Genomic DNA, 20,013 nt, shown 5'->3' on the forward strand with positions numbered 1-20,013 from the left:
CTTGCACGGGCAAAACTTTGGTCAGCAGAGTCCCTCGAGGCGATTGTCCGTACTACAATGCAAGTGATCCTAGCTGTAATAATGAAGCTGTTAGTGCGAGATAACATAAAGTAAGCATTTGTCATCCCAACAACATCAACTGGTTGCATCTTTAACAGTAGCCACACAGGATCCCACATCTAACGCTACCAAACACAGTCCAGCCATAGAGGATCCTCCGTCCGCAATCTCTCTCCCCCATCTTCCTTCCCCAGCCCCAAGAACCCATCTTCCCATCAGTCCACCATCACTCCTCTCCCTCCTCCTCCATCGATGCCCCAGCCCTCCTCCCTCTCCACCCTCTCCGACCTCCGTCCTCTCCGCTCATGCCACTGCGTCTACCTCCACGCCCCATCGTCTCGCCTTCCCCAGCCCGCCGTCCCCACCTCGCCATTCCCGACGACCCGAGCCCGCGCGTCTAGGCCACACCGATCCGATCCGTCCTCCCCCGCCACGCAGATCGCCGGATGCGCTAGCCGGGACCCCGCCTGCTAACCTCCGCGTCTGGATTCGTCGCTGACCGCGCGCGCGCGCGCTTCGTCTCGCTTCGGCCGGCCATGGACGGCGTCCGGAGCTTGGCGCACTCCCTGGGAGCTGGCGAGGGCGGCGGCCGGAACAACCTCTTCCGCACCCTCGGCCCGGCGCTCTTCATTTCGATCGGCTACATCGACCTCGGCAAGTGGGTCACCACCATAGACGCCGGTTCGCGCTTCGGCTACGACCTCGTGCTGCTCGTCCTGCTCTTCAATTTCTCCGCCGTCCTCTGCCAGTACCTCTCCATATGCATCGGCATGGTCACCACCAAGAATCTTGCAGAGGTAAGCAACGCTTTGCGTGCTCCATTCTTATCCTTACTCTTGTGGCTGTGCTAGCTTAGTCAACACCTCTAGCAAGTTGACATCTATTGTCTACAGTAGCTTCCATCTCATCAAAGTTACTCTTTTCTTAGGACAAAATGTAACATTTCGCTACCCTCCTTATATAAACTGAAAGATAAAGCTGGGGTTACCGGTGTACAGGAGCAACCAGCAATCATCTGCCCAAAGTTCTCCTTTTTCTTTTCCTTTTACCTGTAGAGAATTCAGTCCTTTCTAAAAAATTCTCCTTTATTCTTCTGTATCATTCAGCTATATTCATCATATTCTTTATGTGAGAGTTTTGACTTTTTTGTTCTTGTGATACTTTTACATGAACATCAAGATATGCGTCCAGGAGTACAGTCAGCCAATATGTGCCGGCCTTGGTGTTCAGGCAATAATTTCCTTGTTAACTGCAGAAGTTACCATGGTATGTCTAGGCACTTCACACAAATCTATCTTCTGTCAGTGCTTCAGTCTAGAATACATATGTGACATATGCTTCCAACTTTTAAATTTTTGATGGTCTAATGGTGATGTTTCGCTATTTTCAGATCTCAGGCATAGCAATGGGGTTCAACCTTGTATTTGAATATGATGACATTGTCACAGGCATATGGTTTGCAAGTTTTGCGGTTAATCTGCTACCATATGCAATCTCCCATCTGGTAACTTTATAAGAAAAAAGTACATCATAAAAGGAACCTTCTCAAGCTCTTACCAACATTTGGTTTCTGCTTGTGCCCATTCCAGGACAAGAAGGTGGCTGGAACATTAAATACCTGCATAGCGGGTCTCGCACTTGTTTGCTTCGTGCTTGGTTTATTGGTCAGTCAACCAAAAGTTCCTCTCGATATGGATGTCATGTTCCCCAAGTTGAGTGGTGAAAGTGCGTATTCGCTCATGGCACTTCTGGGTGGAAATGTAATAGCGCACAATTTCTATGTCCATTCATCATTTGTACAGGTAAAGTTTCTCCCATGTTTTTTGTCCAAGATTTAGTTTGAATCGTTTGGGGCCCTTAGCATTTTAGAACTCGAGATAGTGTAATAGCGCACAACTTCCATGTTCATTTACGAACATTCATGTAATGTAGTGCTTTTGGAGTTACATTTGGCGCCCTTAGTTTTTTAGAACTTGTTGTCCAGTTACATCACAAGTTGAGGTCTGTGTTGAAACTTGTAGATTCAGATTGTATCTTGTATGGTGTTTTAAGCAAAATATGACAAACTGTTGGACTTTTTTGGTGTTCTGGTTTCATGTTGGCAGCACCTTATCTTGTACTGAAGGTTGTTACATTTGTCATGTGTAATTACGTAGGCCCAGTTGGTCCACTGTAGTCTACACTTTGATAAAGTCACTTTATGTGCTCTCAGTGATAGCACTCATCAATCTCTCAGTATTGTCCATATGAACTCCAAGGCTTAAAGTTACAGGCGTTTCTCCGAGGCTCATAATAGATACCAGCATAGATTAATACCCTAAAATTAGGTGGTTCAGATCCACCTTGAGTTTTGAGTTTTTTTTTACCATGTGCTACATGTACATTTCTGATGCCCAGGTTGTCCCACGTAAGGCTCGTATATTTACCCCATTAAAAAATGAGTAAGATGTAAGGTTGCGCAATTTCTCTCCCTCCTAACAGAATTGTCCGTACAAAATCACCAGTAAGGCATTAACTACTAACCACAGTATATCCATGTTGCATTTTGTCACGAGGTCAATCTTAGATTCGTAAGCACTCTGACAAGCCACATAAGTTTAGATCCCGAGTTCCTTACTGGTGACGACTTTCTGGTATAATGTACTGGCGAGGTTTGTCAATCTTGAAGGAATTCTGTGCCAGATGCTTAATAAGAGATATATAATCTTCCCTTGTAACCCCCCCCCTATGTTCTTGCTACCTTACTTGAAATGTTATTAAAAATGCAATTTGAAAGATTGTAATGTCATGAAAAATTGGATGGATTTCCCACTTAAGAAATGATAGTAAAACACACAAGCATGTAATCTCCTTTTTTATGTGGTTATGGGGTGTAGGACATGCATCAAGTTTTTGGTACTCCCTCCGGTATCTTTTAATTGACCCGGATTTAGTACAATTTTATACTAAATCTGAGTCCATTAAATAGGACCGGAGGTAGTATTTACAAAGAACTCTAGGACGCACCGTGTGTTTGCACTATACTTTTACGCTTTCTACTCAATGTAGTGGTGATTTAATAAACTACTTTCCTTTATTTGTTTTCTATCTTTACCTTTTCTATGTTAATTTGAATATCATCTGTGCAGGCTCAAAAGAGATCACCTGTTACACTCGGGTCCTTATTTCATGACCACCTTATTTCTATCTTGTTTATTTTTTCTGGGGTTTTCCTTGTGAACTATGTTCTCATAAGCTCAGCAGCAGTTGGATCCACTGATGCACTGCTCCTGACCTTTCAAGATGTTGTAGAGCTGATGAACCAGGTCTGTGTCTGACTTCCTTTCTGTAGTTCCTACTATCTCTGCTCCAATGAATAAGGTCTATATATTTAGTCAAAAGGCAACATCCTATCTAGGTTTGACCAATGTAGACAAAAATATGAACATTTACGATACAAAGTAAATATCAATAGATTTACCATAAAGTTTACCTTTGTAATATATTTCTTTAATGGTGTAGATTTTGGTATCTTTTTCAGTTTTTCTGTATATTTGGTCGATCTTAATCCCTCCGATCCATAATACTTGTCGTGGTTTTAGTTCAAATTTGAGCTAAAACCATAACAAGTATTATGGATCGAAGGGAGTAGTAAACTTTGACTTTTGACTAAATTTATATACCTTATTCATTGGAACGGATGTAGTACTTATTTTTCAAGTTTATTTTCAGTCGTTGCTGCATATTTATATTCAGCAGCGTCCAAATCTGAAATAATAATAAAACAATATTCTCCTTAAGTTATGTATCTGTCATATGTCTCCCCATTCTTTCCTATTAAATTATTTACAGTTATCTTTCATATTCTCCTTTTTGGTTTCAGTCCCTCATTGAAGTTACATCCTGAGTTTCTCTGAATCTTGTCTTCTGCAGATATTCATGAATCCTGCAGCACCGGTTGTGTTCTTAGTGGTTCTTCTTCTTTCGAGCCACATCATCTCGTTGTCATCTATTGTTGGTAGCCATGCAATTGTAGAGAATTTCTTTGGTGTAAACCTTTCTCTTTCTGCGCACCATCTGCTACTGAAGGTTTTTGCCATGATTCCTACTATCTACTATGCAAGGATTGCGGGTTCAGAAGCAATATATCAGCTCCTTATCATCTGCCCAGTCATCCAGGCTATGCTCCTCCCTTCGTCTGTTATACCTGTTTTCCGTGTCGCCTCGTCCAGGTCATTAATGGGCAGTTACAGGATATCTTCGTCTGTTGAAATATTGGCCTTTCTTTCATTTCTGCTTATGCTATTTACGAATATCATTTTTATGGCGGAAATCCTGTTTGGTGATAGCACTTGGACAAACAACATGAAAGGCAACACCGGGAGCCCTGTGGTACTTCCATATACTCTCATAGTCCTAACTTCGTGTGTATCTATTGTGTTTACACTGTTCCTGGCTGTTACTCCACTTAAGTCTGCAAGTAATGAAGCCGAAACTCTGGAGTTGTCTGTGCACTCTCAGAGAGAACCATTGGGCAGTGCTCATCATAGAGAAGAGCTCTTTCTGGAAGATGTTGCCCAAGAAGAAATTCAAAGGTCTTCTACTGATGCTCTCAGAGAGCAATCGGAAAGTCATCAGGAATCAGCTTTGGAGCATACTGAAAGTTCTGACACCACTGCAGAGTCTGATCATGACAGCCAGCAATCAACTGCTTATACAGTAAGTACTCCTAAAGCTCAACCCTCACCACCTGTCTACCATGAAGAGCCAAAACCAGTTTGTGTAGCTGATTGGACAGAGTCGATACCAAAGGTTTCTACCCCCACTGCAGTAGAACATATTAATGCAGAGAACATCAAAGTGAAGAGCACAACTGAAAAAGATGTTGAAGTAGTAGCAGAAGTTTGCACGGACAAGGATAACATTACCCCACGTAATTTGGAATATGAGAAGTCTGCTGTAGGAAGAGCACCTTTCAACCCCGACGGTCCACCATCTCTGACTTTCAGCAGGGGAAAAGACGCTGATGCTGGCAATGGTAGTGGCAGCCTTTCAACACTTTCTGGTTTGGGCCGTGCTGCAAGGAGGCAGTTAGCAGCAACTCTTGATGAGTTCTGGGGGCACCTTTTTGATTATCATGGTAAACTTACACAAGACGCAAATGATAAAAGGTACAATTTTTTGCTTGGACTGGACTCGAAAACAGCTAGTTCTGCTGTGAGGGCAGATAACCAAAGCACTGAAGCTTCAAAGAGCCCCTTGATGAGAGATGTGATGCGAGGATCACCTACCTCACTGAACTCATGGGACTCAATGTCACGTGAGAAGGAAATCCGTGGTCTAGACTGGAATTCTGGGCAGCAGATGGGTTCAATGGGTTCATCAAATTGGTCTCAGAGCATGAATTTACCATACACAGACATTTCGAGTCCAAGCAGCAGCTTGCTTGAGCAAAATGCAAACTATTATTCCAATTTTAGTAATGTGCCTTCTTACAATGATAATCAGTTCTATCAGCCTGCTACCATTCATGGATATCAGCTGGCATCTTATTTGAAAGGAATGAATGCAAGTAGAAGTCAGTATTCCAACATCCCCCTGGACCCACGACGAGTTCCTAGATCTTCTGAATATTCTTTTCCTAACTATCCAGACTCTCCCTTGCATGCCCGTAGCCAAAATGTGCGTGGTTCACTGGGAGCCAACCCTTTGCAAAACCCAACGATGAACCGCTTAAACACAGCAGTGGAGAGACCCTATTATGATTCTTTCTCTGTTGAAGAAAGTGAAAACGGTGGCTCATCTGCGTACTCAAAGAAGTATCACAGTTCACCTGACATATCTGCACTAATCGCTGCAAGCAGAAAGGCTTTGTTGAATGAAGCGAATTTGGGTGGGGCTGCTGGGAATCAGTCATACCTAAGTAAGTTGGCATCTGAGAGACCGCAATATGTGGACCCAACAGCCAGGTCCAATGCTCAAGCTGCATTTAATGAGCGCTCACAACATAACCTCCAGAGGGATGTCCTATCTATGCAATTGGGTATGAACCCCAACGCCAAATCCCTTTGGGCCCAACAACCGTTTGAACAACTGTTTGGCGTGTCAAGTGCAGAATTGAACAAAAGTGAGGTGAACACTGGCCAGAGATCAAGTGGTATCACAAAGGATGATTCCTCTTACACAGAGTGCGAGGTAGAACTTCTTCAATCTCTTAGATCTTGCATCGTGAAGATCTTGAAAGTGGAAGGATCAGGATGGCTCTTTAGGCAAAATGGTGGCTGCGATGAAAATTTGATTGATCAAGTTGCAGCAGCGGAGAAATATTCACAAGAAACAACTGACAATCTATTGTCACCTGAGCTTCGGCGCATGCCTTCAGACAAAAGCTCACAGCCACTTCGAAGGAATGATGACAGAGCTTCCAATTGCATGCATGGACTACCGAACTGTGGTGAAAGTTGTGTTTGGCAGGGTAGCCTGGTTGTTAGTTTTGGTGTCTGGTGTATCCGTAGGGTACTGGACCTATCCCTTGTGGAAAGCAGACCAGAACTTTGGGGGAAGTACACTTATGTTCTGAACCGTCTTCAGGTGAACCTTTGTCTTATCTATTTTCAGCAAGCATGTATTTTACCACTAAAAAGTGGCTACCCTAGAAGGATCCATATATTGGTTGCTTCATCCATGTAGCAAAGGTTATAACCATCTTGACTGCATAATTTTATAATTTATCTCACCTTCCATTAAGTTACTTGAAATGGTAGTTAGCTAGAAAAAGAAATTGAGATACAGCAATTTGCTAATTTACTATGCTGTTGGGACTATTTCATGAAGCAAATAGAGTGATCCACTGCTATGGATTGACTTCATATACATTTGAATCTAACTTTTAGTTGTATCTCACAAGTGTATAGAACTTGCATTAACTTTTAACTAGGCCTTTCCCTTTGCTTTTATTCCTTAAAAATCATAAATAGGATCAGCTGCTCAGTTGTATTGGGCTGTTGGATTTTGCATGGGCATGCATCTCTTATTGGAATCCATTATTTTCTTGCCTATTTGCTGATCTTATACTTATTGTATGTAGGGAGTCCTTGAACCCGCATTTTCCAAGCCCCGCAAACCCCTCACTGGGTGCGCATGCCTTCAGATAGTAGGTCCGGTCACCAGGCCCATTTCTGGCACCTTCACCACTTCAGCTGTGATCCTGGAGACGATCAAGGACGTGGAGCAGGCCATCTCCGGACGCAAGGGCCGAAGCGGAACAGCAGCAGGAGATGTAGCTTTCCCCAAAGGGAAGGAGAACCTGGCTTCCGTGCTCAAGCGATACAAGCGTAGGCTGTCGAGCAAGCCGTCTGCTGGACAATAGTGCACCACCCAGAAGTCATGTTTTTACTTGTTTTGTAGGGTTTCTGGCAACTGTTCTAGTAGGCAGGGTGCCATTTCCTTGCTTCTCAAGCCTTAGTTGTTTTTTTCGTTGCACGACGTTGTTAGGGCCTGAGAGAGCTCCTTGACCTTTTTGGGCCCTTTGGTTTTTTGCATGTGATGTTTGAGGGGCCGGGTATGAAGAAGGGTAACCGACCATGTTTGCCGCTACCGCGGCGTGTGAAAGAGATGCGATCCTGATGAGGATCTGCGTTGTAAAGTCTGCCACTGTAGTGACTACTGGATTAGTTTTTTTTGCCTTCTGTGCCCTATGTGACTGTAGAAAGGTTGCAAGTAATGTTCATGTGATAATTTCAGTTGCTATGTTATTGTGATGCCTGCTTCTGGGTACTATTCACATCATCAGATGCAATGGGCTCCCGGTGTTTTCACTCTATGTTCTGTTCTGTTTAGATTCTTGGTTTTATATCTGCATTATGCTTTTTTCCCCTGCTTTGGTGAATAGTCTTGTTAAACAAAATATGTTTTTTTATGCATTAAATGACCGTGTGATTTATTAGTGCATGGGTTCATTTTTCGTCTTCGGACATGGTGTTATGGTTTATAGGTAGACGCACCTATTATGAAAATTGCATTTTAAAATGTAAAAAATTCTGAAAATATTCCCATGTACATATTCGAATATTCCATGTTTGCCCACAAAGTTTGACAGAAAAAATACATTTTACCTTTTGAGTGGCGTGTATGGGAAACACAAAAAATGTCAGAAAGTTTTACAGAAAAAAAGACATTTTACTTTTTAAGTGGCGTGTATAGGAAACACAAAAATATGTCTCCAATGGCTATTTTGGAGCGCCAAAATTTGTTTTTTTTTTTACGCAAGTCATAAAAAATCTGTCTTTTTGTGAAACTTTGTGGAAATATAGAATGACTGAATTTACACATCTTTTTTCGAGAATAGACTGAATTTACACTTGGTTATTTTTTTTTTAAAAAAATTAATTATGTTTGTTTTGGTATGGGTGCATGAGCCAAAATGCATTTCTGTCTTCTGCTTTCAGCCTTTTTTGCACGGAAGAGAGTCCCTTTGGGAAGCTCTTACTCAGGTGGCTAGGGTCTTCCATGAAACGGCAAACGAGGCGATATATAGGGCGTGTTTGGTAGTTTGTGCATCCTTTGGCTCGCATGTGCCTTGTAGTTTTTTGGACTGTTTGGTTTCCTGGACTCTTCCATGTTTGGCAGCACCTCCGGGACAGGCCCGGGAGGAACGTCCAGTTTGATAGTTTCTCCACGGACAGCCCTGGCGAGACGAAAATCGATAACACAGTTCGCGCGAGCGCTCCGCCTCAGTATGGCGAGAGAAGGCGAAATCCGAGTGGCGTTGCGCGGGAAAGGTAGGGGTAACCTTCCTCTTCGGTTACACTCTCCATTAGCACCCTCCCAAAAATTTCTTTCCCCAATTTTCGCATCGGTGGCGACTACGGCGACCTAAATCTGGCCGCGCGCATCTGAGCCTAGTCATGGTCTGGAGGAGAAGCTCCTCCCTTCGGTCTCCGACGCCGGACCAGGTTCGTCGTTTCCAGCCGCGGCGGAGCCTGCACACATCTTCTCCGACTTCCGACCGTCTCCATTGTCTGCCATGACGGAGGTAAGGGGAAACTCCTCTGCTCTACTGTAGTGTTAGATTCATGTTGATAAAACTAGTTGGGTTCGATAAGATCGTTCGCAATGCATAGAACTTGTTTGAGTAGACCGACCAACTCCAACTTGTGCATCACCCCCGTCGCAACATGTGGTGACCCGGCATACCACTGCATGGTGTAGTATGCAAGTCTGATATAACACCAATGAAACACCGTTCCACTAGTATTATATCGCTCAGAGTGGTACAACAGAAACATATGCGGGTCCAAGGCATGTCTATAGAATTACATACATACTCTGTTACATAAGATCATCACAGCCTCCTACTTTACAATGAGGTAAAACTGCAAATAACTCCAGAAGAACGACTCGTAGACTAGTCTTATCACGAACTCTATTTGTAGAGTATTTAACTAGCTACAGAGGCTATGAATAGATTCTAGCTAAATAGGAGCTAAGTTTAGGAAGCTAGTTCCTTTCTATTGCTAATCTAGGTTTCTCCTTGTTGGATGTGGTATCTGACTCTTCTGACAGGTTCCTGTCCCTTGAAGTAGTTGTTGACTCCTCGGCCTTCGAGTTGCACTGTAGATCCTCCTTTGATGCCTCCATATCTAAGCAGGGGATTTAAGAGTGGGATGAGTACGAGCGTACTCAACAAGTTCATTATAGGAAAGAGGTGTTTAATGCACTCGCTACAGCATTAGACCAGAAAGTCTAATACCAATGCAAGTTTTCATAACCATTTCTTCAAAAGGTTGTTTTTATTCGTAAGAACTATGTCCGTCGGCCTTCACCGGTTTACTAGAACTTCATGGAGCTCCTTTCCGGCAGCGTTCGTAGCTCCATATCCCGGAACAGGGAGTGACAGGTCACGGTTCTTTACACTCTGCAGAGGTGTGTTGCTTTACCCATAAGAGATCTTAACCTTGGTGCCAACCGAGTTGCGGTGCTCGTCCACACTTCCTTTGGTGTGAGGCCCGGTATAAGGTCTAGCCAATCATGTTCCTCCGCTACCTCGAACACCCACCCTTTGTTGCATGCCCCGACCCCGGGTCCTCGCCGGTCCCATTATTCCCACTCACGGGTGGACCCCGACCACGACAACAGCTTTGGGACTCGTTAACCAAACTCCTTCGCCGGTAGCTGCAACCCATCATAGACCGCAATACCGTGGGGACTTAAGGCTTCCCCAGCCAACCGCTTGCACTTCGAGCGACAAGTGTCTACGGACTATGCCGTGGGGACTTAAGGCTTCCCAGACCAACCGCTTGCCCCGACAGATACAAGTGTCTACGGTAAAGCGCATCCGTTGATGAACGAGAGGTGGAAACACTTTTGACTACTCCGTCCCACTCCGGATCTTATGGTTAACACGGGTATTACGGCACAAGAATCATCGGCGACATTTGTTGTTTAATCCTAGATGGATATTAACCCTTGCAATGGAACCTCCACCATATCAACACAATCCATGGTTCCATTGCCCACCACATAGTCATATTCATAGTTATGAAAGTAGTGGTTTTGGTTTTTATGCAATAGTGATAAACATAGTACTTTGCAAGTAATTTGGTAAAAATACTCAAATGACATGAGCAAGCGATGAACTTGCCTTTCTTGTCTGCAAGATTATGTGGCAAGGTCTTCGATACGCAATAACTCCAAATTCTGAAATAGCATCATCGTCCGATAAGGACGATGTTTAAAAGATTGGCAAGGATGCAATAATGCATAAGAATGAGATGCAATCTCTCTAAGCGTGACCTAACCCCGATGATTTAGGATCGGTGAGTTGTAATGATTGGTTCAGGGGTGTGTTGCACTTTTAGATGGTTTACAAACAAGGTTCTTATTTAGGTTTGTGGTCTTATACTCATAAACAAGTAATGCAATATATCATAGCAATAGTAATAATAGCACACAACAATAAGATTTGGTATAATCCTAACATGTAATGAACAGTTGTTGGTTTTAGCACTATATGACATGGTTAATGATTAATTATCATATACTTCAAAAGAATAACTTTTGAAGAACATGTTCTTTAATAAAGAACAAGTATGATAATTAGGTTGGTGGGGTTCTATGGTTGACTATGGTTCCAAGTATCTTATGGCATAAAGATTAGATGGATCCTAACAAGGTTGGAAGTACATCTTAGGCAATTCATTAAGCATGGTTGCTATCAAGGTTGGTATACCTTGCTGGTGATAGCTGGCTAGGGTTTATGGGTCCTATTAAGTAGGTTTGATGGCTACTCCTTGTTTACTTCAAAAGAATAAATTTTGAAGAACATACTTCATAAATAATAAGAAGTATATCAATTAGGTTTGAGGTGGTCTAGGTTTTACTGTTGGTTCTATTAAGTAAGGAGTATTTGGCTTCTAAATAGGTTGGTTGATAAGTATCCAACACTAGTAGGGTTTAGTGGAATATGGTTAGGTAATGCTCGGGATTTGGCATAGTTGCTCTCGAAGTTCATCACATTGGTGTGATGCTAAGTAGGAATGAATAAGGATGATGGCTTTGGTTATAGAATCTAGGGTTTACACTTGGTTGGCCCTACTTGATTATTTAGGTCTGATGAAGATGAACACATGGGATACCAATTTATTAGTGATGGGTCTTCTACATTTTATGTGGATATGAACAACCATTGAGTTGCTCATTATAAACCTATGAATGAAAAGAAAGTGTTATGATCACATACTATAACCTAGGGTTTAGGTTAGTGGCAAATTAGGGTTCAAATGGATTAGTGGAGCTGGGGTTCCTAATGAATTAGGGTTTTAGAACTCCACATGAAATGATAGGGTTGTAATATCATTTAATATTGAATTAGGGTTTGCTATTAACCATGTAGTTCTATGATTAATAACTTCATTTTAAAGTTGAAGTTATTAATAACTTCCAAATAAGAATAATACTTAATTTGGCTTTTATTATTTTTAAACAATTAATAATTAGAGTAATTATCAATCAGGGTTTAAAGCTCTCTGATAATGATTTAACAAATAAAGAAAATTAGTTTTAAAGTTTTCTTTATTTATTTACTGGTTTCTATTCAATTTGTAAAATTTTCCTAATTATTGAATTTTACTTCAATTAAGAATAAAAAAGCTTAATTATCAAGTTTAAAACAATTAAATTTTTATTAAAAATAAAAATTTCATATTATATTTTTATTGGATAGAATTTTCTTTTCTAAGAATTTTGACATATTATTTTCATTTTTCTGAGTTGAATTGAATTTTCTATATTCTTTCTAAGTTACAGCAATTTTCTGGAATTAAATTTAAATGGTTAAATACTAAAACTACCCAGCTAACTTACCCACACAGTCACTGACTGGTGGGTCTGTGTCCACGCTGGACGCCACATGGCGCCGACGTGGCAACCAAGTGCCTCACCGGTGGCCAGAGGTGGTCGTCGCCGGCGATACGGTGCTCGCGCGGGCAAACTATCCATACAACGAGGTTCAGCGCGCCGAGGTGAACACGCAGGTACTAGCGCCGCCCCCATTTGGTCGCCGGAGCAAGCTCGCCGGCGATGCCGAGCGGCAGAGCTCGCAGGTGGTCGGTACGGTGAGGCTACGAGATGCAATCGAGCGGTTTAGGCATGCTACGAGATTCGGGGGCTCACCAGGAGCACGCCGGGCTTGACGGCGAGGTCGGAGCCGGCCCGGTTCGCCGGAATCGATGGCTCCGGCCGTCGGAGAGGTGATGTCATCGGCGCCGATTTAGGTCACGGCGGCTCGATTCCTCCCGTGGGTGTAGCAAGTCGAGGACGGCGGTCACGCCGGTGTGCTTGGTTTGGCTCGGGAGGCTTCCATCGCCGACGGTAATGGTGACCGGCGGAGCCGGGGTTTCGGTTATGGGGGAAATTGAGCGAGAGAGAGAGAGAAAACGGAGATTGGTCGTCGTCCGGGGTACTTATAGGGTTTGAGAGTGCGCCTCGTCATGCGCTCGGACGAGGAGAAGTCGACGGCCGGCGTGGAGAAGGTGAGCACGGCTTCGTGCTGTCCACCATGCGTGGAGAAAGGATGAGGACGACCCTCTCCCTCGATGATATTTTACGAAGGGGTACGGTGGTTTGTTGGGCTGACTGATGGGCTGCGGTTTGGGCCGTGCTGCAGGGCTGCTGGTGGGCTGCCACGACCAGGTAAGGTCCAGGTATGCTTTTTCTCCTCTTTTGTTTATTTTCTGTTTTGTATTTCTAGTTTGAATTCAGATTTAAATTTATATTTAAACTCTTTTCTATTTTGCAGGTATTTTAATATGTTAATTTTATTAAGATCTGGTGCAATGATTATTACAACACTATTTCATTTGAAACAATTATCTTGTATTTGATTGAAGCTTACATATGTGCTTATTCAAAATAGTAATTGGACAAGATTTTATATTTTAAATTTTCTTTTTCTTATGAATCAGTTCTGTTTGGAATTATTAATGTTGATACTTTCAATTCAAAGTAATTCAGAGGTTGAATTAGGACTTGGTTTCCATTTGGGAAATGATCACTGGCATGTTATTTTATGTGCACAATTATGTGTTAATAAATTGGAAATTCTACTAGGGCTCCTTCCAAGTTTAGTACTTTTATTATAGTTTAGTAACACCTTGAAATGCTTAGAGTAGATACTACTCTAATCATGGTTTGGTCTTGGTTATAAGGATGAGTGGTTTATTACTACACATATGGTTTTAATCATAAAATATAGCACAAGGTTTTCTTATATATGTTCATGAATTGAAGCATAAGATATTAGTGAGGATGCAATTCTGGTTATAAAGATGAGATGACACCATATTGTATTGGCTAGGTTTGCTCTCCCCAATGCAGGATTAAATTGGTTACTTGCTTAATATTTCATGTGCTCCTTTAGTTACTAAGGATCTGAGAATTGGTTTTATCTTCTACCAATAGATTTCTATTATATTCTTAATCTATTGTTAAAGTAGCTAAAGTAGCTATATTTCTTTTTATAGTTAACTTTGGTTATAATGATGAATGGTTTCTCACCATATATATTATAGGCTTTAACTCTAATCTTTACTTATGAGCTTATATCTTCTACTTCAAGTTCTTAGGGTTTATGATCACTACACAATTTATAATGATCAAGGTTTGGCTTTCTAAGTTATTACTATAAATATTTAGATATGGTTTTACCAATTACCCCTCTCACTCCACAAGGACTTGGATTATAATCTAAGGTTCTACTCTAGGAATGATGATGTGATTATCTATATATGTGGTCTTCCTTAGAATTTCTACCTTGCTATCTTCTCGTAGCTTGTTCTTCAGGAATTCGATAAACCCGCATCTTGTGGCATGCCTCCACCTCCTAGCTGCTTCATCTTGATCCTAACTATTTTATGGAGTGGCTCAATGTGTTGGTCTTCTTGCATCATGGTGCAAGATGATGAGATGAATGAGGTAGAGGGTTCCTTTTATAGGCTTGGGCATGCTCTAATATCATGACACATGGGTGGATGACTCTTGCTTTAATTTGATGAGTAAGGTGCTTGGTTGTCATGCTCTCATCCATAGCAATCCTTTAAGCATGAGGTGGCATAGCTTAGGATTCAAGCTATGTAGATATTTTCATCCTATGTGGCATTGAGATTATCCTCTCATGTGATTTATTTTTGGATAGCCAAGTGGCTTTTGTTACTAAATATCTTGTGAATGATTTTATGCTTGTGGTTGAGTCACTATATCATATGTGATGGTATTTATATCATTATTGGGATCAAAATGTCAAAGATAAGGATTATACCCCAATTTTGAATGGTGATGTTTGATTTCACCAAGGCATGATCATATGAGTTTCAAAATACTCATAGTTTATTTTATTCAAATAGTTTGAACTATAATTCGTAATGTAAACAAATTTAGTTTTGTGATATTCCACATATTTAATAAGTTATGATTGAAATCAGAAGGTGTGGCTTTTATGCACTTAGGTCCTTGTGTTTTGCTAGATTTGGTATTTAGTTTTAAAGTGAATTCAATTGTACCTCAAGGTAGTTGCTTAACTTTTAAGTGTTAATAATTTAGAGTGTGCTTCTTATCTCTTTAATGATTATATACCTCTCCCATCTCTAGGGTTTAATGATAAACTTTTGTTGGTGTTAAGTTCAAAAATTTAGTTCAAGAATTACCATGAGGTTCATGGTAAGAACATGGGTTAGTTTAAGACATGGAAAAGATAAGTCAAGAATAATTCTCTCCATTTCTTATTGTTAGTTGATTTCCAATTGAATAGATGTTCTTATGTTATGGCAAAGAATACCATGTTATGATCTTTTATAAGATCAAGCAATTGATCATTGATTAAAGTGTTGTTGTGTTAGTTCCATTTGATCTAACCCTTAGATCAAATCATCTCTACCCAAAACAGGTTTTAACAAAGGTCACACTGAGGTTTATAGCACTTGACTGGATGAACTACTTCAATTTCACCAAGGTCAAGTGAAACTTCAGTTACTGTGACAGTTTTACTTTAAAGCGCGAAAATTCCCCAGATTTTCTATGCATGAATGCAATGCACATATCTGTTTCCTCTATTTTTTGTAACCCCATTACCTGGGATATTAGAACGAAGTTTAATCTCTCTCACGTTTCCGAAGTGTGGATCTGACTTGTGCAGACTTAATCTTTTCTAGAACTCCGTAGTGATCTCCCTGGATATAATTGAATATATCCCTTGTCCAGATTCTTCCTGGAATCCATTAGTATCTGTCTCTGAACATTAGTTCTTACTCCAGTTCTATGATTTTTCTCTGGAATCTAATAATACCCGTCTCTGAACCATGGCTCTTACTTTGATTCATTGATTTCTTCCAACTATTATAATCTTGTTTCCTATCTCATTGAAGATTCAATGGTTAGGACTTCTTCTTGTCCTGGCAGTCTTTATTGAGGACTAATTGGATAACATTCTCCTATTTGATCAAATAGGTCTTTGTTTTTTTTTCCTTACTACCAAAACTTCAATATTGGTACTTAGTAAGGTACTTAACATGGAAATGATCATGATGATTTATTTCCCAAAGAATGGATTAGACTCATTTAATCCATCCAATCATGGTTTATAGTTGATACTTATAACTATTTTGGATTATTTAGGTTCCATGAAAGGAATCATTCAAATAGACTTTAGTTTTGGTATAATCAATCTCCTTCGGTATTTGGCCTTCTTGAGCTTTATCGAGCCTATTGTATTTCCTTCGTCCAACTTATTTATGCTTGACTTACTTGAGCTTTAATTCTTCTGAGTAAGTACTACTCACTTTCTCAAGTTATAGTCCCCATCTTACTTCCTCGAGGTATGAACCTCGGCTTCTGGTCTGACATCCTTCTGAAAGTAATGTTCAACAATCTTATGAAAATAAGATCGAACTTCCTCTCGGTTCAGTACCTTCTTCTTCTATCTTGCTCAAAGTATTGAGTCATTGTAATCCAACTCAATCTTTACTCTACCCCTTAGAGTTTACTTATGTTCTTCAACTCCTTTTCTTCCAACTATTGGACTGATGATTAGAATATTGGTATAAGTCTAGTTTACGATTTATATTCCTCTAAGGTTTTGCGACGAAACTTTGTGGTGTATCCACTCAATTGTGGACATCCAATGTGAATCCTTTGACTAAATGTTTATAGATCTAGCTATTTGGCTGACAAGATTTTTATTTGTTCACAAACTTTTGTTACAAATAATTAAATTGTGGACTATTTGTAATACCAACTGATACCAGTTGTGGTTATTATACCAACTGTGGCTATTTGATATCTAAAAATGGATTCTATTATAGGTTCTGATCAACTGGACGAGACATCTTCTACTTTATCTCGCGGTATTGATATTATACCAATTGTGGTCTTCTGATATCGACTATGGTCTTCTTATGTCTGCTATGATTTCATATGTCATCTTCCTTTCTTCGAGGGTTTATTGTTGCAAGAAAACCACTAGCTGACACTATGAATATAGTATCCTAAGTGATTTCCCATGCATTCCCTCTTCCATGCTGACTATGGATCTGCTTCAGCTTCACCATACTCATTATATTTCTCACCTTCATGCTTCTCATGTACTAAAGTACTCTTCTATTGAGGTAAAGCATGAGTTTTGGTTGGTACTTCCTTCTGAATATTGTGGTTGCTTCCCACAACTTTACTTCTTTCTGCTGATGGACCTTCCTCATGTCTTTAAGACCTTCAGAATTCGTCACTTCCTCACACGAATACCATAACCCTCTAGATCTATAGCATCAAGTAGGAACTTGATATTGCAACATGCATTTGCATATCGAAGTCAAACTTCATGTATGGATCTAGTCAAACAATGAAAATCCAATAAAATCCAAGAAGATTCAGCTTTGTGTTTATAATACACACCATCATAAGCCTGAATATGATTGTTGAGTAAGACATCTCTAAACATCAGGCTCTGATGTGTAGTATAGAACACCACATAATATAGGTTTATCGTGATACTTAGCACGAATATAGGGAATTCTACTATTTGTCTCAACCTTTACCTTAATTGCACATTTGCAATGAGATAAACTTGAAACAAAGTGGTCTAGGATAGTTGTGGTTAACCTAATTTTCTTTGGAAGTACCAACAAAGTATTATACCATATATAAGTGTTATTGAGGACTATTTTCTATGATATGTCTAGGTTCTAACATTGCTACTCTAAACACATAACTATGAAAATATAGCTCTTATACTTCCAAGTGTTTATACTATCACGAGACTATGGACATGATGTGCTTGGCACACTTCCCATATTTTTGGAACATAATTCTTACACTATTGTTTAGCACTTGGCTTCTTATTGTACTCCTCCAAAATACTTATAATGTTCTATTCCATCACATAATGATTCTCAGGTGAATCATATATGATTAACAACTCTACCATGTAAGTAATCATATTTTATTCATATCTCTCTTCCTTATCTCCCATGATTGACTCGTCATGGTCTATGCTACCTCACATGACTCATAGTTCTCACTTGTTATCAATTGTTTTACAAGTTTAGATATTTTACTTACTCATTACTTAGCTTGGTCTACATTCTCTATTAGGGTATCTTAATTATCTTCATCACTTGATATTACTCCTATTACCAGTCTGGATAACTCGTACTTAACAATAACATATGTTGGTATACATCTTCCAATAGGATATCTTCCTTATGGTTGTATCCTCTCTTTGGACTACCATGTATTGTATACCAACTGTGATCTACTCATCTATTATTTTAAGGACTTATTGATGTGCTACATGTTTTGCATTAGCTAACTAACTTCACTTAGGAAGGATAGGTAGGAAATGTTGACTCAAGTGTGTCGGGATTATTCTCAAGTGAATATCCATCTCAAGTCATAAGAAATATTTGGTTTACCTAGGACAACTTCCTATAGACACTACCAATCCTATAGGTCTCCTTTAAAGGGTTTTAATCCTAGGGTCAAAGCATTTGCTCGATACCAACCTGTGGTGACCCGGCATACCACTCGCATGGTGTAGTATGCAAGTCCGATATAACACCAATGAAACACCGTTCCACTAGTATTATATCGCTCGAGTGGTACAACGAAACATATGCGGGTCCAAGGCATGTCTATAGAATTACATACATACTCGTTACATAAGATCATCACAGACCTCCTACTTTACAATGAGGTAAAGCTGCAAATAACTCCGGAAGAACGACTCGTAGACTAGTCGTATCACGAACTCTATTTGTAGAGTATTTAACTAGCTACGAGAGGCTATGAATAGATTCTAGCTAAATAGGAGCTAAGTTTAGGAAGCTAGTTCCTTTCTATTGCTAATCTAGGTTTCTCCTTGTTGGATGTGGTATTCGACTCTTCCGACGAGGTTCCTGTCCCTTGAAGTAGTTGTTGACTCCTCGGCCTTCGAGTTGCACTCGTAGATCCTCCTTTGATGCCTCCATATCTAAGCAGGGGATTTAAGAGTGGGATGAGTACGAGCGTACTCAACAAGTTCATTATAGGAAAGAGGTGTTTAATGCACTCGCTACAGCATTAGACCAGAAAGTCTAATACCAATGCAAGTTTTCATAACCATTTCTTCAAAAGGTTGTTTTTATTCAGAAGAACTATGTCCGTCAGCGTTCACCGGTTTACTAGAACTTCATGGAGCTCCTTTCCGGCAGCGTTCGCAGTTCCATATCCCGGAACAGGGAGTGACAGGTCACGGTTCTTTACACTCTGCAGAGGTGTGTTGCTTTACCCATAAGAGATCTTAACCTTGGTGCCAACCGAGTTGCAAGTGCTCGTCCACACTTCCTTTGGTGTGAGGCCCGGTATAAGGTCTAGCCAATCATGTTCCTCCGCTACCTCGAACACCCACCCTTTGTTGCATGCCCCGACCCCGGGTCCTCGCCGGTCCCATTATTCCCACTCACGGGTGGACCCCGACCACGACAACGAGTTTGGGACTCGTTAACCAAACTCCTTCGCCGGTAGCCGCAACCCATCATAGACCGCAATACCGTGGGGACTTAAGGCTTCCCCAGCCAACCGCTTGCACTTCGAGCGACAAGTGTCTACGGACTATGCCGTGGGGACTTAAGGCTTCCCCAACCAACCGCTTGCCCTGACAGATACAAGTGTATACGGTAAAGCGCATCCGTTGATGAACGAGAGGTGGAAACACTTTTGACTACTCCGTCCCACTCCGGATCTTATGGTTAACACGGGTATTACGGCACAAGAATCACTGGCGACATTTGTTGTTTAATCCTAGATGGATATTAACCCTTGCAATGGAACCTCCACCATATCAACACAATCCATGGTTCCATTTCCCACCACATAGTCATATTCATAGTTATGAAAGTAGTGGTTTTGGTTTTTATGCAATAGTGATAAACATAGTACTTTGCAAGTAAT

At 40.8% G+C, this 20,013-nt stretch overlaps 1 protein-coding gene across 1 annotated transcript; it reads left to right on the plus strand.

The window, feature by feature from the left end:
- Positions 1–581: 581 nt before the first annotated feature.
- Positions 582–7,727, plus strand: LOC124651106 (protein ETHYLENE-INSENSITIVE 2-like). The gene is made up of 7 exons (XM_047190248.1): positions 582–857; positions 1,240–1,326; positions 1,451–1,564; positions 1,650–1,862; positions 3,189–3,365; positions 3,973–6,630; positions 7,127–7,727. The coding sequence occupies exons 1-7, from the start codon at positions 597–599 to the stop codon at positions 7,406–7,408; spliced, it is 3,792 nt and encodes a 1,263-aa protein (XP_047046204.1). The 5' UTR covers positions 582–596; the 3' UTR covers positions 7,409–7,727.
- Positions 7,728–20,013: the final 12,286 nt, after the last annotated feature.

The sequence above is a fragment of the Lolium rigidum genome, chromosome 5 (genome assembly GCF_022539505.1).
Source record: "Lolium rigidum isolate FL_2022 chromosome 5, APGP_CSIRO_Lrig_0.1, whole genome shotgun sequence".
Taxonomy (NCBI): Eukaryota; Viridiplantae; Streptophyta; class Magnoliopsida; order Poales; family Poaceae; genus Lolium; species Lolium rigidum.

What these genes read in the sequence shown, in the direction of transcription:
- LOC124651106 (XM_047190248.1), top strand. Translation starts at nt 597, where the DNA reads ATGGACGGCGTCCGGAGCTTGGCGCACTCCCTGGGAGCTGGCGAGGGC. An exon ending in CATATGCAATCTCCCATCTG is followed by an intron (nt 1,565 to 1,649) that starts GTAACTTTATAA and finishes TGCCCATTCCAG; the next exon opens with GACAAGAAGGTGGCTGGAAC. An exon ending in ATGTTCTGAACCGTCTTCAG is followed by an intron (nt 6,631 to 7,126) that starts GTGAACCTTTGT and finishes TATTGTATGTAG; the next exon opens with GGAGTCCTTGAACCCGCATT.